Genomic DNA, 19,726 nt, shown 5'->3' on the forward strand with positions numbered 1-19,726 from the left:
ACCATGGCCTCGACCACTGCCCGCGCGACCCAGTCTGTCATCAAGACGTGGTTCTCGGACCCGGCGACGTACCCGATCATCGCCATCATTACGTTTGCCACGAGCATGTCGACCTTTGCCGGTCTCCGGTACCTCTCCAACAGCCCGGACGTCACGTTCTCCAAGGAAAAGCGCGGCGCGATATTCCACCGGTCGAGCGACGAAGGCGCGTCGTTCCGGTCGCACCGCATCGACTTGGCCCATCTGAAACTCAACCCGATCACGCGCAACGAAGACTTTGTCGAGTTTCGCCAGCGCCACGCGTAGAGTGACGATCTTATGAGGCATTAAAATATACATATTTACTCACTTGTGGCATTTTCATACTTATTCGAGCTGAGCTTTGCCACTCAGGATCAGAAATGGAACACCAAGATGCACTCACAACGACATGCGTAGTTCGGTATGGTCGACCGCGTCAATACAAGGTCGCCGCCTCAATACTTCGCTAACTCCAAGTAGCCGCTATCGCGCTTAGGTTGTCGCCAAGACTCTCTCGAGCTCGCCACCGTCGACCTACTCCAAATATGCCTACAACTCCCATGATATGGATATTGGCCCGGACGAAAATGCGGCAGCTTGATGCTTCCTCACTCAAAGATTGCTTTGAGTTGAAGTTGGCGCTTCAAATAGGGTACCCCACCCCGTCCCTTCCTTTTTCATTAGATTCACACACACTATGCTATGAGTACCACCTGTTTTTGCGTTTCAAGGGGTCCTACCACACCCATGGCATCCACAAATCCGCCATTGCAGAAGAGCGACCGATGCACAGCGCCCGCGACTGCCTCCGGGGCGTGCTCTTGCTCGCCGTCGCCTTCCTCCTCGTCTTCACGTCCTACAATGCGATCGAGGTAACGTGTCTTGTAGCTTTGACAGCCGCTGTTAGCACGGCCTCATGCGATGCTGTAGAACCTCGAGACGTCGATATTGCCAGGTACTTGCTGTCGCCACACTACAACACTGTCTTCTATCGTATAGGCGCCTGTCTTGGCTGCGATGCGCATTCACCTTTGGTCGTGTGCCAGCGCGACAGCGTCTGCGTGGCCAAGGTGGAGTACGCGTGCGACGCAGCTTGCGCCGCTCCGTTTGTCGAATGCAAATGTACACCTCGGTCATCATGCGCCTCTAATCTGTGGCGTAGCGACGCTCGGCAGCACGACGCTTGGCGTGATCTACCTCTGCTTCATGCTGAGCTCAATGCTTGGGCCGCTGGTGCCACGTACTACAACAACGCTCGTCCTTGACACTTCACTCGGGATTTGCTTAGAAATGATCGGCGAAAAGGCGAGTCTTATTGGGAGCTCGGCATGCTAGTACGTACTTTTGCTGCTTGTTCCAATGCGCGACGCATGCAGCATCTCAAGGACGGTGTAGTGGCGTCTTTGCCGTCGCCAACATGGTGGTCGCCATGCACCCCGCCGCGACCGAGCTCCATCCTTGGATCTTATTACCGGCCTCGGCGCTCATTGGCCTCGCTGCGTCGGTGCTCTGGGTGTCCCAAGTACGCTTTCTTAAGGCGTCGTGTTGACACCACTGAGTTGCACTTGCAGGGAAGCTACCTGACCCGCCTCAGTGTTTGCTACGCACAGTTCAAGAACCTTCCTGACACGAGCTCCATGGGCTACATGAACGGTACCTCGTGTGTATTGCTACCTGATATGGTCACTTTAGATGAATAGGAACGTTCTCGGCCATTTACAAAGCGAGTCAGCTCACGGGCAACGTCCTCTCGTCCTTCATCCTTGGCACGCTGCAGTGGTACGGCATCTCTGCTGCAAAACTGTACTGCAGACCTGATAGGTCTTCGGCGACTCTCTTTACGACGTACGCTATGCTTTCGTTCGTCGGGACGGGATTGCTGTGCTTTCTGGAGCCACTGCAAAAGGTAGACCACTCCTTCGCTCGTAGATTGCCGTCAACTGCGTCATGTGTAGCTGCAACGACTGCCGACCGAGGGCTCCAAGCTCTTGCCGGGCGAAGAGCCTCCGCACTCGCCGCTGGCCTCGATGCGAGCTGTGTGGAATTTGGCGAGGGACCCGTGCGGTGTCTTTGGCTTGCGACAGAGCACTTATCCAAGGACGTAGGCGCATGGTCGTGTTTGCACCGCTCATGCTCTTCACCGGCATTCAGCAAGGCTTTACGTCGTCGGAATTTACATCGAGTTTTATCCGAGAGTCGCTCGGCGAAGCGTCGATTGGCTACGTCATGGCCGTCTTTGGCGGCATGAGTGTTGTTTTTTCGTACATTTTAGGGCGCGTCACCGACCGGTACAATGCGTTATAACTACACACTCGTTGATGACGCGCTGCCATGGGTAGAGTGGGGCCCATGTGGACGCAGCTGGTAGCGTGCGCGGCGCAGTTTACCGCGTATAGCATGTGCCTCTGGACGCCAATGACCAAGTGCGACGGCCAGTGGACGTTGATCCTCGTCTGCGCCGTCTTGCTGAGCCTTAGCGAAGCAGGTACGATGCGTCTTTTCTACAGGATCAAATCTATCATTCATATTCCTATCTAACGCAGCGTCGAGCACGATCCCAAGTGGTATGACCTCACGCCATGTCCAGTTCCTAGTCAACGTATGTCTCTGTATCTAGTGGTTTTGGGGCAAGAGTTTACGGCCAATGCACTCAACGCCTTCTCACTCTTCCGAGTGTATCATTCCGGCGCGGCGAGCCTCAGCTTTTTCGGCCTCCCCCTTCTCAGGTGACCGTCTTCCACGGTTTCACTCGGGCTAACTACTGCTTGAATGTAGTCTCACGGGGCGCCTCTACGTCCTCCTCGCTTCGACAGCGCTCGCCGCCGCGTCTATGGTCCTCTACGCCACGCGTTACCGCACCGTAGCCTAGGCGCGGGCTATGTGCGCTGGCACCTCCGATCACGATCGCAGACGCATGTTGGATAATCGAGCCTGTTTTTTTGGGCCAAGGAAGAGGGACACAGCCGTTATTACGTCGTGAAGTTAATCCCTACAACGGTTACCTATTTGCGACAACAGACAATATCTAAATTAGCTCAGTCCACGCCGCCTTCAGTCAGCAGAACGAGATTGCCATATCTTGTCCATCTGAGAAATTATAAAAAAATGCAAACGCACTACCTCCCATACACATTTCAAATGACCGTTACATATTTTATTGCATGTCAAAAGCCGAATACGGGACCCTCGAAATTGCCACCCGTTGAACCATGCGCACTGCCGCCGACTGCGTCCGCGGAGCGCTACTGCTCTCGGCCTCCTTCTTCCTCGTCTTTACATCGTACGTTGCGATCGAGGTACGGCATAACGATCTCAGTATCCACCCTCTCGCTGTGATCCTGATCCATGTGTCGTAGAATCTGGAGACCTCGATCATCCCAGGTCCACACACAGCCTCATGCAGGTGCTCATTCGCTATGTGTAGGCGCTTGCACGGGCTGCGCGCAGGTTGCAGACGGAGCGATCTGTCAGCTCGACGACGTCTGCGTCCATAAAGTCCAATTTGCTTGTGACGTGGCGTGCGCGGCGCCGTACAAAGAATGCAAATGTAAGACGCCTTTGCATCCCAAGTACGGGCAACGGATGTGGTGTAGCGGCGCTTGGCAACATGATTTTGGGCGTCAACTACCTTCTCTTTTCCATCAGTTCGCTCGCAGGACCCTTTGTGCCCTGTACGTCTTGCGTCCTATTCGATATGAAAGTTATAGAAGGAATTTTTGTAGCGCTTTTGGGCGAGAAGACGAGTATGGTGATTGGGTCCATCAGCTAGTACGTCGCGTCGACGTGCACAAAAGTTATATCTGAACGTTTAGCACTACGTTTGGCGTTGCCAACTTTGTCGTCGCCGTGTACCCAAGTCACACGGCGATGCACTGGTGGATCATGCTGCCCGCGGCGGTCTTTAGCGGCGTCTCGGCGTCGTTCCTCTGGATTGCGCAGGTAGCGTTGAGTTCAAATGAAATACAATATATCTTGACGGGCTACGTACTAGGGAAGCTACTTGACGCAACTCAGCGTGCACTACGCCGAGTACATGGGCCTTCCCGAGACAAGTTCCATGGGGCTCTTTCACGGTATGCGTAGCATGAGTCGTACGCAGGTCGAGTGGACACATTCTCTTTTAGGGATCTTTTTGGGGATTTTCAAGTGCAGTCAAATTGCCGGCAACCTCATCGCATCTTTTGTGCTCGGCACACTCGGCTGGTACACCTGTCTCCATACATGCAAAGGGGCAGTGACCTATCCTGTGCAGGTCGACATCGAGTCTCTTCCTGATTTATGTTGGCATTTCAACCTTGGGGACACTGTTGTTGTGGTGCTCGATTGAAGAGCAAGCCCCGGTATCGCATCGTTTACAGAAGGCTCTCTGCTATTCCCGTGTAAATTAGCTGTCGCCACTTTCGACACCAAGCGAAACCACGCGGCTCTTGCGCGAGCACCAAAAACACTCGGTCGTTGCCACCGTCCGCGCTGTGCTGAGCATGGCCCTCGACAAGTCGCACTCGCAGTCATTGTGTTGGAAAGCTGATCGTGTCCACTAGGCGCATGCTCACGCTGACACCACTTTTGCTCTTCAACGGCATCCAGCAAGGCTTTGTGTCGTCAGAGTTCACCTCGACAATCGTCCGCCAGTCGCTCGGGCAAGCGTCGATTGGCAACATCATGGCCGTCTTTGGCGTCGTCAACGTCGTCTCGTCCTACGGCTTTGGTCGACTCGCCGACAAGTGCGTCGACAGCGTGTTGCACATACCGCTAGTGCTGATAAATGGGCGCGTAGGCTGGGGACCTTGTATGCACAAATCTTTGGGTTCACTGCGCTTCTGGCTGCGTACGTGGTCTGCGTGGTGCTATCTGTCACGCGCTGCGATGATCAGTGGGCCATGATGGTCGGTCTCTCGGTCCTCCTCAGCATCGGTGACGCGTGTACGTAATTTTCTACGCTTGGCTCTACTCATGCTCATAACACTAGCGTCGACGACGTTGGCCAACGGTATTGCTTAGGGCTAGGTTGGGGCTAGGGTTGTGACGAAATCCGCGTAGTGGTGCTCGGACAAGACTTTGCGCACGACTCGCTGCGAGCGTTTTCTCTCTTCCGGTCGTACCACGCAGGCGCCGCGAGTCTCAGTTTCTTTTTCCTGCGCTACCTCAGGTACATGTCGAGTATTCTTTCAATGTATCAAGTCGTATGGTGCACTAGCTTGGACGGGCGTCTGTACCTCTTGATGACGACCCTCGTGCTGGGCATTGCCATGTTCGTTGTCCACCATCTCGGCTACGCGCCGCGTCAGTAGACGAATGACGTGGTTGACACTTAGTGCTGCAACTGTAACCTGGTTCATACAAACCTCGGTCCAGTCTTAATTTGCAAGCTATCACACGATTGTTCTTGATGTTGCGTGTACGTAGTGCCAAGGGCATGACATATCTTTGCTAGTACTTGGAAAATGCAATGAACGTCGGGTCTTCGAGCGGGTGGGTGGGCACGCGCGTAAAGCCGCGGAAGGAGCTCTTATCCAGTCGCATCTCCGAGAGCGCTTGGTACTGGATCAGCGCAAAGAACGGCAGGTAGCTACCACATATTGCCTCCGACAACTTTTCTTCTTGGCAACGGTGTACATGAGCTGCAGCGTCGGGACGGGCAAGAAGGCAAACTCGTTGACGATCGGCAGTGGGTTCAAGTCGAGCTTGCTACAGATATATATATATACATGAGCCACATAGCGCATTAGTACAACGATGTGCTTGCATTTCTTGGAGCTGAAAGAGCGGCAGTGGTGTGTCGACCCACACGCCAAGCGAGTTTTTGGCATAGCCTTGAAACATATCTGTCGTGACGGCTGTCAAGGAGTTGCCATGGAGAAATCTATGGCTCTTGATGTGTGCATGCTGCAGCTACGTCGTCAACGTACAGGTGCGTCGTGTTGACAGGAATGTACATGGGCACGGTCTGTGGCATTTTGAGAGCAGGAGACGCCAGCTACAGCGTGGTGGCGTACCGTGAGGTTCTGGAACTCACAATGCACGACGACACGCGTCGAGCCAAAGCAAAAGCACAATGTCGGGCAGCTCTGGACGCAGGCCGCGACCGCGAGCAGCACGAGCAGCCACGCCATTCGGGTTGCGATCTTGAGCCGACGCGAACGCGCATCGCTGATTGGCTACGTGCAGCCAATCAGTGTTTTTCCTGTTTTTAGCCAATGGCATCGACGCACGCAGCTTTCAACCCAACACACAACAACGATGGCCCCGCCCGTGACGTTCATGGAGACGGTCGAGCACCTCGGCGGCGGTCTCGCCATGGTCGGCGTGGTCCTTGCGCTCGCTGTCGCGTATGTGCTGCTCGTCAACTTTGCGCTGCCGCGTGGGCGCCTCGCGCAGGCCGAGCGTGTCAACAAGCTCCGTCGGTACGTCCTTGGCCCGCCCGGTGCGACGCCTCATAATGCTGTGTAGGGCCGCGAAAGACAAGCCACGCCGATATGTGGATTGATTGTGGCATAAATAGAAGAGTCTACAAGGTACCCAAGGTCTGCGATCTGGTCAGAACCGGTGCGCCGACTTGGGGCGCAGGTGGATGTGGGGCCGGGCGTCGCCAAGGCGTTCTATCGCGAGCATGCAATAAACCACGATCACAAGGGACACCTACGGATCTCGCTCACGGCGCCCTGCGGTTTTCGCACGGGCGCCTTGGTCGGCTTTGGCTTGACGAGCTCCTCGGCGTACATATGGTACGACGTGACTTCGCGATAGAGCGGTCCGTCCCCGCTAACGTCGCGCATGGGCTTGTGCCGCACGAGGTAGCCGCGAGCGGTCGCTTGGACTTTGGTGGCTGCTTGATGCAGCAAGTCGAGGGTCACGGACGCGTTGACGAGCCGCTCAATGGCGAGGGGTGCGACCACCACAGTGGCCGCGGGCGCCTCCACCAGCAGTGGCACGGGAATGTCTACGTCCAGCGTTGGCATACTCGACCCGAAGTTCCGTCCCACCTTTGAGGTTGTGCAATACGACCGAGTGGGCCCGTCGGCGGCGCGTGCGACTCGGTACCAGACTCGTCTTCTCGGCGGTTCGGAGACCCGACCAGAGAGGAGCCTTGACGTGCACGATGTGTGCCTCAAAGCCATTGTCACGCTACCGTCGTCGCCTGAGCGCCATTCGACCCCGTCGTGTGACGTACCAGCTCGAGCGACTTGCGCCGAATGCTGAGACGTCCGTTCGAGATGCGCTACATCGCATTGATCCATACATGGCGGATCGATTCGATGCACAGCGTACATGGACGTGCACCAAAGCGTGGGCTTGTCGAAGGCGACGACTCGCATCGTCGCCGTCTGCGTGCTGTGGTAGATGCGGCGGTCCGCTGCGCTGTTGCTGCTGCTGTTGCTGGTACAAGGCTATGTTCCGCTCCATGCGAAGCAAGGCGACGCGCTCCCGTGTCAAAATACCCCTACACTCGAATCTCCAACGCTTGAACTGGATATAGCGACGTACCGCACAAGAGCCTGAATACGAACAATCGAAATCGACTGCAGCGCCACGAGCTGCAGCGCCATTTGCCGTCGCACTACGTAGCCCCGAAACGCGGCCTACGTATGTCCCTCGTGAATGCATCTCGTTACAGTGACAGTGCCAACGCACCTGAATGACGATGGCAGAGACCAAGACGATTTCGTCCAGGCGCCGAGAGACGAGGTGGCCGTAGCCAACGCGCGCTAAGAACCGCTTGACGCATGCTTGAATCGTGGTCGCGGCGCTGGCCAAGCGGTCGCGCCGGTGCTTGGCTTCGCGCTTGCCTATCTTTGAATGAGCGATCTACTGCCGTAAAGAAGGGACCAACTCATGGCGTGTGCATGCACGTCCCGCCGCCATGTCGGAAGGCTGCTGCCCCCGTCGCTGAGCGTCGCGGACGGAGTGTGGACCAAGATGCGCTGCATGTCTTGAAGCTACAAAACGCATGTGACATAGCCGCGTCCTGTCCGCACAGCCTACGTCGCGTCGAATGGCGACCGTGACGTTCGTGCGTCGCTTGCGCTCGTAGCCGTTGAGCGGCCGCGGTCGGTGGCGGTACCCGCGAAAAATGGCTTGGATGCGGGTGCTCGCCCAGTGTTCGCGCGCCGCGCGGGTGTCGCGGTCGGCGGCGAGTTGCTCCAGGAAGGCGTCCCGCTCGTCCATAAGGATCTTGTTCATGCGTTTCCGGGGCACGGGCAGTGTCATGGGCGCGGCTGGCGGTGGCAATTTGAGCTTCTTCGTGCTCTGCTGCCGTGCGCCGAGCTCCTGGAGGCTCGTCTGGGGCACGAGCAGCTTCTCGACCGTGACCGTGGTTGCCAGCACATCTGCGCACGTGAGCCGGTTCTGGTTGAGGTAGATGACGTGGCTCTCTTCCAAGCCGCAGGTCGTTGGTGTATACACTGGCCCGTCCGCTGGCGACGCCTCCATGCTGCTGCAACGAGCAGTTGAAGGGGTTGCACGGGATTCAAAATAGTGTCCATAGGAAAAAAATAATTAGTGTTGAATTGGGATCGTTGACCGCGGTAGCCGTGGTGCTTTGACAGTATCCAGTCGAGCGTAGTCGCATGCTTGCGAGTGCACACTGTCAGTGCATACGTAGAATGCATGCTTACATGCTGGGCTTCCTCATGCACCGTATCACGGCAGCTGCATTTTATGCATACACTATTCAAGGAGTAGCAGGATCGCAACGGACCAATCAACACGGAGAGTTTGAAGCGGCGTCTCGGCTGCAATGAGTGCAGGACGTGCAAATGCGTGAACCACATTCCTGCTGCTTCAAGCAGCCAAGAGGCCCATTCAAAGCACTTAGCTGTCAAAGGACCTGCACGGGAGCTCTGCTTGGTGAGCTGGCTCGCGTTCACCTCGGTTGACCGACGATGCTCGCGGGCTCGTGCATGCCTCACATCGGGCTCAAGGATGACGCACGCATGGTGGCGCCACACTTCGTTCAAAGGAGTCTCATCGCAGCGTCGACACGACGTCATGTCGCGAGCTCCATTGAGTTTACATCGCATTGGCTGGTGCCTGCACCCACAGCTGCATGCTCTCCTGCACGCCGAGCTGATATCCCACAGGAACGTAGCACCACTGGCTGCTTCTGGCGCGGATCGCATGCGTCGCACGACTGATCGCAGTGCGGGCCGTCACCACCACCAATACACGCTCACCGGCTTCTTCAGTGCGCATGGGTGTATGGGCAGCTTTGAGCGGCAGTGAGACCGGTGCATCACCGCCGCAACAACGTATTTGAAATTAGCGCCGCGACGTAGCTCCCTTTGTGCACAGAGATCACGCGCTGGACAAGCAAACTCTCTTGTTGAAACTCCACAAGACGTCGGTCCCGCTCAATGCTACTAGGGTGCTCGACGACAGACTCGATTCTGTGCAATCGAATGCGAATCTTTATATATTATGTAATTATGAAGATACCGCGAAACATGTTTATATATATAGTGGAGGACCAAATTGCACAAGAGCGTACGAGCGATCATTTGGAGCCATTCCAACCAGCGCCGTGTGTTATGCATTTCACGGTCGCCCACATCGACCCACTCTCGGTCGAAAACTATTCAGTCCCGGCACTTGGCGTTTGTATCGTGCGCTACACGGCGTATTTTCACCGTGTTTTATTTATCTTAAGTGTCTCAAATAAGTGTTGTTTCTCGGTATGCTCTCAAGTGACACGACCCTCTCTCGCCGTCGCAGCACCAGCACTTGCAACCCCACAGCTCGGTGCACCAACGCACGTAGAGCACGCCTTGCACTCAAGCCTGGTTTGAAATATCTACGAGTCGTGGCATTTCGATATCTAGTCGACATTGTTCCGACAGGGTCACCAGCGCGACCAGTAAAATTGAGATATAGTCGACCTGGTCAAGGTCGCTGAGCTTTTCTCAAGTGGAGAAACCGAGGAGGTAGCGCCGAGAGCTAGCGCCGAGCTTACATGGGGCCATGGTGAGCAAGAGAGACCGTAGAGCATACCGGTGGGTGGCGCACGGCCAACGCAGAAATGAGACAGCTCTGAGAAAACGATGCAGGAAACTGTCGAATTACAGGTAATAGGCCCGCCATCTGGGCCATGTGCTACAAGCGCTTTTGCCACAGCAGTCGCCCAAGCCGCTGCGACGACCCGCGACCATGGGCTGCAACTCGAGCAAGCCCGAGAAGCCGATCACGATCGACGTCGACGAGCCGTTCCGGCCCATCGCGTCGCACGACAACCTGCAGAACGCCTTGACGCGCACCGGGGACGGGAAGCACCGCGCATCCACCGGGTCCTCGGCCGTGCCGTCGTCTGCCGCATCGGCCAGGTCGCAGGCAACCACCTCGCTCAACGGCGTCTACAACGCGCTTTTGCCTCTGCAAAGTCGGTACTGGATCGACCCGGACGACTGCGGCAGCTCGCGCAAGATCAAGTCGTCCTACATGCAAACTCACCTCGGGTACTACCAGGTACCGCCGCCTTGTCCTCGCCACAATTCGACTCGCGCACCGTGTAGGGCCACCCGACCGTCATCAAGTCGTTCATTGGCTACGACAAGCGCCCGGCCAACGTCGTCGACCACGAGCGCGGTAGACATCACCCTCGTCGGTTGTGCTCATGACGTCTGTAGAGGACCTCATCAAGGAGATCTGCTCGCTGGCCAAGCTCTCGCACCCCAACATCGTCGCCTTCCTTGGCTTTACGTACACGACGCCGGACGACCTGAAATGCGTCACGGAATTTATGGACGGCGGCAACCTCCGCAAGCTCCTCGACAACCCAAAGCGAGAGCTGACGTGGGCCACCGAGAAGCTCTCGATTGCGCTCGACGTGGCCATGGCGCTCGCCTACCTCCACGAGCTCAAGCCCAAGGTCCTCCACCGCAACATCAAGGCCGACAAGGTCCTTCTCTCATCGACGCTCGAGGCCAAGCTTTCAGGGTACGCACCTGTGCTTGTCGTCTTCCATGTATGACGCATGGCGTAGCTTTGGCTCGGCGCGCGAGTGGAGCTACATCCACACCATGACACAAAAGATCGGCACCGTCGAGTGGTCGGCGCCGGAATTGCTGCTGCATGAAGACTACAACGAGCGGGTCGACATTTACTCGTTTGGCGTACGTCCAATATCTTTATACTGTGATCGCATCGCGTATCTAGGTGCTGCTCACGGAGCTCGATACGCGCTTGCTGCCGTACGCCGACTACACGGAGACGACGAGCGTCCTCGTCACCAACATCATCACGGGCATCATGCGTCCGGCGGTCTCGCCGTCGTGTCCACGCCCGATCGCCAAGCTCATCCACGCGTGCCTCCAGCTCGACTCGAACCTGCGTCCATCGGCAGACGCGATCGTGCAGATCCTGCGCGAGCAACACCGCGTCATGTGCGAGCAAGCAGCCGTCGACTTAAGCAACAATCAACAGCACCGACCAAGCACCAAGAAGAAACACCGCGTGCAGCGCAGCCAAGTGTCGTCGGCGTCGCACCTCGACCACACTGGGTCCAACTCGGGCCACTCAAACCCAGGGCTTCTCGTCGGGAGCGGCGGCCTTCTGCAGCCGCAAGTGCCCGATCCCGATTTTATGCATCTGGTGCCGCTCCGCAACGACTACTGGATCCACCCCCAGTACATACTCTTACCGCAACGACGACTCAGTTCGTATTCTTCATAGGGACGTGGTCGTCTCGCGCAAACTGCCGTCCTCGTACATGTGTACGATGCTCGGGCACTTCCGCGGGGACCCGGTCGTCGTCAAGATGCTCAATACCGAAATGGACGCTGGCGCCATCGACACGGACCGCCGGTACCTCGTCCGCGAGATTTGCATCATGGCCAAGCTCAAGCACCCCAACATTGTCACCTTTTACGGCTTTGCGTATACGAACGCCGTCGACCTCAAGTGCATGACCGAGTTCATGGCCGGCGGGTGCGAAGCGTCGTACTGTCGAGGCTGCGGCTTGACGATGCGAACGTAGGACCTTGCGCGCGCTCTTGAACAAGCCCAAGCGCGAATTGACGTGGGACAACCACAAGCTCACGATCGCACTCGATGTGGCCAAGGCGCTCGCGTACCTCCACGGACACTCGCCGTGCTTACTGCACCGCAACATCAAGGCGAGCAAGGTGCTTCTGACGCCGGGTCTCGGTGCGTTGATGCGTCATGTGACGTCCGGACAGAGGCGTCATGCCAACCCGTGTAGGCGGGAAGCTCTCGGGGTTTGGGTATGCGCGCGCCTGGTCGTCACAGGACACACTGACGTCGGCCGTGGGCACGATGGAGTGGGCTGCGCCCGAGCTCCTTCGCAACGAAGATTACAGCTCGCCCGCCGACATTTATGCGTTTGGGGTAGCTTGTATCAACTCCGATGCAAATGCCGAATTTTGATGTAGGTGCTTCTGACGGAGCTCGACACGCGGCTTATCCCGTACGACGATTTGCGCAAAAGCGAGCCGACGAAGCGCTACATGACGGACGAGACGCTCATGATGAACGTCGTGACCGGCAAAGTCAAGCCGACCGTGTCGCCGTCGTGCCCGCGCTCGATACTCAAGCTCATCCACGCGTGTCTGCAGCTCAAGCCCAACGCCCGGCCGTCCAGCGACTCGATCGTTGCGATTCTCGAGCAAGAGCGGCTCATGCGCATGGGCCTATAAGGAAACCACGGGTGCTTGACCTGTAATACAGACTGCTATCCTCCTGCACACGTGGCGCCTTCAGCATCGCCTTTGCCGGCTCAGCCACATTGCACAATGCCCGCTATGACTAGAGGGGAACTCCCCAACTTCAAGTTGAAGTTGGTCGACACCACCAAGTAGGCTAAACATGTTGGTATCGTGTCCTTGCAGCCCTTTACAAGCTCTTGCGCGGAGGGCTGCAAGGGCACGCTGGCGCGTGCTACATGGTGTTGCTTGCTCACGATTGGCGATGCTTTGAGTAGTGGGGTTGTTGGGTCCATACATGGTGTATTCATGTTTCTATCACAAAAAATGCACGAAAGATTCTTCTCCAAGCGTCCGATTGGCAGTGAAGAACCGTACAATAATATGCTCTGGGACACTCTATATAACGTTTGTCCTAGAGTGCACAGACCACTCGTGTAAGCAAGGTGATGACTGCAAGGGTAGAGGACTGCGGCGTGACATGCGTCGGCTCAGACGCGCGCGAGAACGCGGCGCCGGCTGGTCTTGAAGTTTCATGACGTGGAGCTCGTGGCGTTGACGCGTCGGCGGATCGCGTGCTCGGATTGGCTGTAATTCTGACGTGGGGCGCCACGATTGGTGGATTCGTTGATGGGGTTTCAGATTCGCGGTAACGTAGAATTGTATACATCCGGATAAACGAAAAAACTAAATTGGGAGCGAGCCGGTTTCTCGGGGCGAATCTTTTCGCGTATCCGGAATTCCGTTGCGCCTACGAATTACGGTGCACCTTTTCGGAGCTTAAATTACATTTGCCGATGATCCACTCGCGGCGACTCGTGACAACGATCGCTGGCCTTGGCCTCGCGAGCGCGAGCGCATGGATGTACTCGGACGAGGACATGGCGCCTCTCGTCGTCGAGAGCCCGACGAAGAAGTCGAAGCGCAGCCGCAACAACAGCCTCAACGGGCCATGGGACGCCAAACGCCATGGCATCGAGCAGAGCTACTTCCGCAAGGTCGGCGACTACCTCGCGTCCGCGACCGTCCAAGCATCGACGGCGTATGTCTCCCTTGCAGGGCGTGGCAACCAGGCGCTCGACGTGGCCGACCGCGGACACCCGCAGCTCGACGCCAAGCAGTTGATTGCCAGCAGCAACTTTGATCTACTCCTCAACCTCGTCGCGAGCGATACCAACAACACAGTACACGACGACACGTACAAAGCAATCAACCGTGCGGCCGAGCGCAACGTCGAATGCGCGGCCGCGATCGCCGAGCGGGCGACGCGGTACGGCAAGCAGGCGCTCGTGCACCTCGCACGGCGCAACGACCTCGATGGACGCCTTGGCGACGCGCTCCGCGGACTGACCGTCCTCAACGGCAACGAATGTCGGTTCGGGCCTGCGAACCTCACATCACTCGTCGCACTCGTATGCGCCAGCGACCTCCCACCGTCCTACGCCGAGTTTGCGTGGTGGGCCCTCGCTGCTAGTGCGAGCGACCGCGCGCTCACGTCACGCTACCGGTGGCGCAAAGCGTGGTTTGGCGACGATCGCGTTGCTCGGACGCGGTCCGTCCTCATGAAGAACCCGTACATCTGGTCGGCGCTGCTCGCAACCGACGCCGCCAGCCCCGAAGTGCAGGTACCGATCTGACAATAAACTATTCCTCATTCAGATGCATAGCTCCAAGCCTCATCGCTCGTCAAAGAACTCGTCAAGTCCTCCACCATGACGACCTGCCTCGACGATGAGAAACTCGACTTGATCTGGGAGTGGTTTGTCACGGACGATGACGTACCGCTCAGCCTCAACGCCATCGAGACGCTTGCGGTCGTTGCATCGGACCCTGCGTGGCGCGCCAAGGTGCTCAGCCGCGGCTTCCTCGACCAGCTGCACCACAAGATGCACGGAACGAAGGACCCGCGCCTGGCCGCCGCGGTCCTCCGCGCTGTCCACGCAGTCGCGTTTCACCACGCGTCGTCGGACCTGGACGCCCACGCGCTCTCGCGCTTTGACGACGGCGTCAGCGTCCTCGACGACGATTGGCTCGGCGGCTCCGAAGCCGTCGACGAGCCCACGTATGTGGCCGGCTGGATCGACCTCTTCACCTCGTACCTTGGGCACGACGATGTTGACATTGCGCGCGAAGCTGTCCGGTGCCTCGAGGCTCTCTCGACCACAGGCAGCTACAAGAGCCAAGGGTACACCACTCTCGACACTGCGGGCCACAGCGCTCATGCCGACTAGGGTGCAAGAGTGGCTTATCGCTGTGCTCGACCAAGTCCTTCGCAATGTGCCCCATGAAGTCGCAACGCAGGCCAGCACGGTACGCGCGGCCCGGAGTCGGACGCGACCGCTCCAGAACGCGCCCCCGAACAAGCCAAATGAGTATCTGGACGCGCACACGCGGGCACTGCGCGCCCTTGCGTTCGTGATCGAACGGCCCGAGTGCCAAGGCGCGTTTGTCAAAGCCGGCGGCCTCTCGCTGCTGCACGCAATGGCGGCGTCGCTCGAGACGAACGGCCCGTCGACCGCCAAGTTTCAACTCGAGTGGGCCCGCGTCCTCGCCAACCTCGCGTCCAGTGCCAACATACATTGGCACGTCAAGAGCGAGCTCCAGCGCGGTGTGTGGACGTCGGCGCTCACGACGCTCGCACAGTCCTCCAACATCCAAGTCCAAATGCAAGCTCGGCGAGCCCTCCACAATCTCTCGATGGTCACCATGGTCCGTGACAAGCAGGATGCCAACGATGAGGACGAAGACGCAATCGAGCAAATGCCCCAAGAGAACGTGGTGTACCTCGAAGGCGTCCACCCGATGCTCGGTGCCCCGACCGAAGGGCCGCCGGCTGCATATGACGTCGACGTTGTCTTCATCCACGGCCTTCTTGGCTGTGCGTACGAGACGTGGATCGGCGGCGACAACATCCACGCGCCCGACGCGTCGACGCCCGTCTGGGCCAACGACTGGCTCGTCGCCGACCTCCGCGCCAAAGGGCTCTCGCCCCGAGTCGTGTCCCTTGGCTACGATTCCAAGATCTTTGCGTCCGAGTCCAACTTTGAGACGCTCTGTCTCGAAGATACGAGCCGCGATTTGCTCCAGAAGCTCCAGAAAGCCCAGGTGGGTACGTCCAATCGGCCGGTCGTGTTTGTGACGCACAGCTTGGGCGGCATCGTCCTCAAGAAGATGCTCAGTGACGCGCCGGACCACGACATGGCGTCCTTGCCCGAGGCGACGTCCGGCATGATGTTTTACTCGACGCCGCACCACGGGTCGCCGGTGGCCGTCGCCCTCCAGCGCATCAACGTCAAGAGCCTCAACCTCGCGCACCCGGTCGTCGCCGACCTCCACGGCACGCCGCGTCTCAAGCATCTCAACGAGTGGTGCGCGGCCTTTGCGGCCGAGAAGGGCGCCAACCTCCACGTGCTCAGCGTCGGCGAGACGCGCCCGATGAAGATCCCGATCGTCGGCGTCGAGGCCGTCGTTGTGCCCGAGGCGTCGTCCAACCCGGGCTTTGGCGAGTACGTACGGCTGGACGACGCCGACCACATTGACGTCTGCAAGCCCAAGTCCATCGACGACGTGCGGTATACGCTGGCCCGCGACTTCATCCTGCGGTCCGTCCCGCGTCCAAGCAACAACGACGACCATGGCGACGGCCACGACACTCATAACTTATAAATACAGACGCGTCATATTATCAGGAGGTGGTCTATGATGCGACGCGCGTGCGCTTCTTCCGGCCAGGCCCGCGGTAGTACCAGAGGCCGACGCTGACCCAGCACGGGCTTGTGCACACAGCGCCAAAGAGCAGAATCGGACTGCAGAGCACGAGAAAGCAGGCGATGGGGATGCCCATGCAGCACCCGCACGCGAGCAAGAGCATTTGCAGCAGCCAGAGGTGCCACTAGACAGGGTATAATGAGACCATTGGCGACACACCGAAGGACGCGGTACCTCTTTGAACCACTGCCAGCTCGGCGGCAAGCACTTGTCGAGGAACGACGCGACGTTGGCCATGACGGTGCGCGGCGACGACGGGCGCTCGGTCGGGATGTACGGGCAGGTCGTGTTGGACACAAAGAGGACGTGGTTCGCCGGCAAAATCTCGGGCTGGCTCAAGTGGAGACGCTGCACGAGCAGCGTCGGGTCGCAGTACGGCGTATTGAACGGCGTGAGCATGTACGGCGTGAGCGGGTTCTGCCATAGCACGTGAGATGCGTTGCGTGAGGACGGAGGAGGATGCGCCTACCACGTGCAGGGCATTGTTGATGTCTTGCGCCGCCTTGACCTTGGTTACGAGCATTCCGTCCCACTCGGTGGCCGCGCGCGTCGGCTCGTGGTGGCGGCCATCGGTCTCGGCCGGCGCGTCGCTCGACGGGCCCGACATGGAGGATCTCGGGCGTGGATCGGAAATGAACCTCAACTGGCCTCTCGGAAGGCCGGTTCGAAAAACGTTGCACTTGGTTTTTGTATGGTCTGGGCCGAAAAAGCGCAGAAACCAACTGAAATTGAATCCTGCACGTTTTTTGTGGAACAAGATGGCGAGTCGGGAATATGGCCTCGACGGGCTCGGGACGCTGCCGCTCCTCGAGCAAGTCCACCGGCTCCATCACGCCATCTCCATGGGGTACCCTTACCGCGAGGTATAGAATGATGGGTCGCAACGTAGCCTGCATCATCCTGGCAACGTAGACGCAGGCGTGGACGACCATGCCGATTGCCGACAAACGGCGCCTCTTGCAGTACATCAAGGAGAGCCGCCACGCCGCCGCTGTCAAGGCGCCGCCGCCGCTCACGCCCAAGGACGCGTCTGGCATCGCGGAAGACGACGATTACGACGATGAGAAACCGGCGCCGTCCGCGCCACCCACTGCCATCGACGACGGACTCGCGCCCATGGCGTCGCCGAGCAGCAGCGACGCGCCGCCCGACCCGACGAACGACATCTACTTGAACATGATTGAGACGCGCACGGCAACAGGCCGCCGGCGATGGACGATCCAAGAGGCCCCGGCGCCGGTCTGTCCATGCGGTGAGACGCATGCGGCCAAGACATCGTGCGTGGTGCTCAATGAAGTCAAGCTCATGATGACGACGTTTGGCGACAGCGATTATCCATGCGACGCGACGGCCACGTACATCCAAGCCAAAGGTATGCTTCTCCATTGTCCGCCATGGTCGATCCTCATATTTTGCAGTCAAAGCCAGCTTTCGCGCTGCGCTGGGTCCGCTCGAGCAAGTCGAGCTCATGGTAGTACTCGACTCCACAGCATGTCTTCATTGCGTGGCGCGTGTAGGGGCTCATTGAGCGCTTCCCGAACGAAGCCATGTACTATGGTCGATGGAAGGACTTTCGCTCGACGGCCAAGAACCCGGGCGATGACGCCAGCAGCAACGCAGCGGACGACACGATCACGGACGAGATGGTCGACGAGATGGACCTCATTGCGTCGTACGAAGACAAGGAGGCGCCGACGCTGGAAGTGTACTTTACGGTGCGTCCATGCTGGGGCAAGCGAGTGTCCTACGATCATATCCCAGGAGCGCATCAAGTTTGCCGACGTGCGCACCAAGACGATGGAGTCGACGTCATACCTCGAGTTCTCCAAGTACGACGCATCGTCGAGTGGTTGAATCGACTAACATCGACTAGGAAACGCACAACCAATTTCATGTCGCAGTCGGCGCCGTTCCTGACGTGGCTCGACGTGCCCAAGTGCTCGCGGGCGACGCTCGAGTTCCTCAATTTTATCATCTACAACCGGTGCGACTACCTCGTCCTCCTCTTGCTCTGCATCAACAACGTCTCATCTCGGTGTTAGCATTGGGCTCTTTGTGGAAGACGCGATCCGGGCCAAACACAATGGTCAGCTCGTCCGACTCGAGGCGCCGCTCCTGGTCGCCGACATCCAGTACGCACATATTCGACTTGTTGGGATAGGGATGCTATCATGGCGTAGGGCGGCGTCGATCACCACGCAGGCCAGCAGCGCCGCTTTGCCGTTCGCTGTTGCACCGCCGGCCAAGCGCAAGGCGGAGCCGACGCACTTGGTCTCGCCGCCGGCCGCGCGGCTCAAGCGCTTACGGTAGCCCTTGCAATGCGAATCAAATAGACGTTTTCGAGCTCGGGCGTCGCGCTGGCGAGCAGTGTCGCCTCGAGACGCCAGCGCGCCAAGTACGGCTGCAGCGTGTGGAGCACACTAGTTGGTATACGCTGAGCGGACGTTGGACATGCGCCGTTGTACCTTCGGAGCTGGTATGCCACGTACGCCACGCAGCACATGGGGTTGAGCGCGATGAGGCGAGCGATGGTGGCGACGGCGTCCTCAAAGTCTACGTAGCACAAGGCGTTGGACGTGGTGGTGGGACGGAATATGTACCGTCCGGCTCGTAAAAGCAGTCGGCGGCGAGAATCACGTCACAGGCCCAGTCGCGAGAGACCGGATCTCCCCATGCGAGCGTTGCCTAAAGGAATACTATGAGCAACGGCGACAACCCTGGAGTACCGTGTGGATGCAGGCCGGGTCGAGCTGGTTGAGCGCGATGGAGCGCGTCGCCGGCGCCAAGTCAGCCATGCACTTGTCGGTGAGTCGCACAGAGGCGGCGCCGAGCTTGGCAGCCAAAAGCCCTGGCAAGGCAGTGCCAGCGCCAAGCTCGACAACCGCCTTGGACGCAACAAGCTGCGGCTGCTGCGCAAGGAAGGTCGCGAGCGCGATGGCACACGGCCAGACGTAGCAGCCGAGATCGAGGTCCGTGGCGGCTGTAGCCGACGCGCCGAGCTCCTGCGACTGGGTCGAGACACACTATTTCCACCGGGACCACGCACCTCCTGCACCAAGACGCGGGTCTGCGCGAACGCGAACGTCTTGACGTCCGTCGGCATGCAACCAAAGTATTTGCACGGAAATAGTGTACATCTACAGCAATCACTCAGACCACTCAGCTCATTGCGAATTTCAACTTTAGTTGTCATTCAATCCTTCTCTTGGATTCGAAAAGTAAGACAAGAAAAATGACCCAAGAAATATCAATATTGTAATCAATATTTGGGAGGCTCTTAGTGG

General features: G+C 58.3%; 11 protein-coding genes across 12 annotated transcripts; 7 read left to right on the plus strand and 4 right to left on the minus strand.

Moving 5' to 3' along the window:
- On the plus strand, positions 1–356 carry SDRG_02073 (hypothetical protein). The gene has a single exon (XM_008607637.1). The coding sequence runs from the start codon at positions 4–6 to the stop codon at positions 304–306; it is 303 nt and encodes a 100-aa protein (XP_008605859.1). The 5' UTR covers positions 1–3; the 3' UTR covers positions 307–356.
- A 428-nt stretch (positions 357–784) lies between these two features.
- Positions 785–3,046, plus strand: SDRG_02074 (hypothetical protein). Its single transcript, XM_008607638.1, has 15 exons — positions 785–893; positions 952–976; positions 1,021–1,143; positions 1,184–1,261; positions 1,310–1,355; positions 1,417–1,543; positions 1,593–1,674; positions 1,722–1,800; positions 1,843–1,927; positions 1,977–2,080; positions 2,127–2,309; positions 2,361–2,506; positions 2,565–2,585; positions 2,639–2,747; positions 2,797–3,046. The coding sequence occupies exons 1-15, from the start codon at positions 807–809 to the stop codon at positions 2,888–2,890; spliced, it is 1,389 nt and encodes a 462-aa protein (XP_008605860.1). The 5' UTR covers positions 785–806; the 3' UTR covers positions 2,891–3,046.
- Positions 3,047–3,191: 145 nt separating this feature from the next.
- On the plus strand, positions 3,192–5,397 carry SDRG_02075. 2 transcript variants are annotated; one of them, XM_008607639.1, is made up of 15 exons: positions 3,231–3,317; positions 3,378–3,402; positions 3,446–3,568; positions 3,615–3,692; positions 3,744–3,789; positions 3,834–3,960; positions 4,013–4,094; positions 4,146–4,224; positions 4,274–4,361; positions 4,410–4,516; positions 4,563–4,745; positions 4,799–4,944; positions 4,991–5,011; positions 5,062–5,170; positions 5,219–5,394. In XM_008607639.1, the coding sequence occupies exons 1-15, from the start codon at positions 3,231–3,233 to the stop codon at positions 5,310–5,312; spliced, it is 1,395 nt and encodes a 464-aa protein (XP_008605861.1). In that variant the 3' UTR covers positions 5,313–5,394. The 2 variants fall into 2 exon arrangements, with proteins under 2 accessions (XP_008605862.1, XP_008605861.1); XM_008607640.1 differs by having other exon boundaries at positions 3,192–3,317; positions 4,799–5,011; positions 5,219–5,397.
- Positions 5,397–6,134, minus strand: SDRG_02076 (hypothetical protein; the record flags this gene model as incomplete). The annotated part of the gene is made up of 4 exons (XM_008607641.1): positions 5,397–5,590; positions 5,638–5,709; positions 5,931–5,968; positions 6,018–6,134. The coding sequence occupies 4 exons, from the start codon at positions 6,132–6,134 to the stop codon at positions 5,452–5,454; spliced, it is 366 nt and encodes a 121-aa protein (XP_008605863.1). The 3' UTR covers positions 5,397–5,451.
- Positions 6,135–6,261: 127 nt separating this feature from the next.
- On the plus strand, positions 6,262–6,508 carry SDRG_02077 (hypothetical protein; the record flags this gene model as incomplete). The annotated part of the gene is made up of 2 exons (XM_008607642.1): positions 6,262–6,425; positions 6,472–6,508. The coding sequence occupies 2 exons, from the start codon at positions 6,262–6,264 to the stop codon at positions 6,506–6,508; spliced, it is 201 nt and encodes a 66-aa protein (XP_008605864.1).
- Positions 6,509–6,558: 50 nt separating this feature from the next.
- On the minus strand, positions 6,559–8,451 carry SDRG_02078 (hypothetical protein; the record flags this gene model as incomplete). Its single annotated transcript, XM_008607643.1, has 9 exons — positions 6,559–6,620; positions 6,665–6,961; positions 7,005–7,146; positions 7,193–7,240; positions 7,291–7,462; positions 7,507–7,601; positions 7,654–7,808; positions 7,853–7,958; positions 8,005–8,451. The coding sequence occupies 9 exons, from the start codon at positions 8,449–8,451 to the stop codon at positions 6,559–6,561; spliced, it is 1,524 nt and encodes a 507-aa protein (XP_008605865.1).
- A 1,645-nt stretch (positions 8,452–10,096) lies between these two features.
- SDRG_02079 (TKL protein kinase) lies at positions 10,097–12,718 on the plus strand. Its single transcript, XM_008607644.1, has 9 exons — positions 10,097–10,479; positions 10,527–10,599; positions 10,641–10,950; positions 10,997–11,126; positions 11,170–11,639; positions 11,686–11,940; positions 11,990–12,159; positions 12,215–12,360; positions 12,405–12,718. Exons 1-9 carry the CDS (start codon positions 10,165–10,167, stop codon positions 12,666–12,668), a joined length of 2,133 nt encoding a protein of 710 aa, XP_008605866.1. The 5' UTR covers positions 10,097–10,164; the 3' UTR covers positions 12,669–12,718.
- A 751-nt stretch (positions 12,719–13,469) lies between these two features.
- Positions 13,470–16,365, plus strand: SDRG_02080 (hypothetical protein; the record flags this gene model as incomplete). Its single annotated transcript, XM_008607645.1, has 3 exons — positions 13,470–14,299; positions 14,342–14,859; positions 14,906–16,365. Coding segments are annotated over 3 exons (2,783 nt in total), but the record flags the coding sequence as incomplete, so codon positions are not given.
- Positions 16,366–16,371: 6 nt separating this feature from the next.
- Positions 16,372–17,049, minus strand: SDRG_02081 (hypothetical protein; the record flags this gene model as incomplete). The annotated part of the gene is made up of 3 exons (XM_008607646.1): positions 16,372–16,566; positions 16,617–16,859; positions 16,912–17,049. 3 exons carry the CDS (start codon positions 17,047–17,049, stop codon positions 16,372–16,374), a joined length of 576 nt encoding a protein of 191 aa, XP_008605868.1.
- A 115-nt stretch (positions 17,050–17,164) lies between these two features.
- Positions 17,165–18,918, plus strand: SDRG_02082 (hypothetical protein). Its single transcript, XM_008607647.1, has 8 exons — positions 17,165–17,305; positions 17,355–17,814; positions 17,861–17,913; positions 17,960–18,157; positions 18,204–18,271; positions 18,316–18,426; positions 18,485–18,574; positions 18,623–18,918. Exons 1-8 carry the CDS (start codon positions 17,201–17,203, stop codon positions 18,750–18,752), a joined length of 1,215 nt encoding a protein of 404 aa, XP_008605869.1. The 5' UTR covers positions 17,165–17,200; the 3' UTR covers positions 18,753–18,918.
- On the minus strand, positions 18,736–19,635 carry SDRG_02083 (hypothetical protein; the record flags this gene model as incomplete). The annotated part of the gene is made up of 5 exons (XM_008607648.1): positions 18,736–18,862; positions 18,908–18,995; positions 19,043–19,127; positions 19,169–19,444; positions 19,489–19,635. 5 exons carry the CDS (start codon positions 19,633–19,635, stop codon positions 18,736–18,738), a joined length of 723 nt encoding a protein of 240 aa, XP_008605870.1.
- Positions 19,636–19,726: the final 91 nt, after the last annotated feature.

The sequence above is a fragment of the Saprolegnia diclina genome (genome assembly GCF_000281045.1).
Source record: "Saprolegnia diclina VS20 unplaced genomic scaffold supercont1.4, whole genome shotgun sequence".
In the NCBI taxonomy this organism is placed as follows: Eukaryota; Oomycota; class Saprolegniomycetes; order Saprolegniales; family Saprolegniaceae; genus Saprolegnia; species Saprolegnia diclina.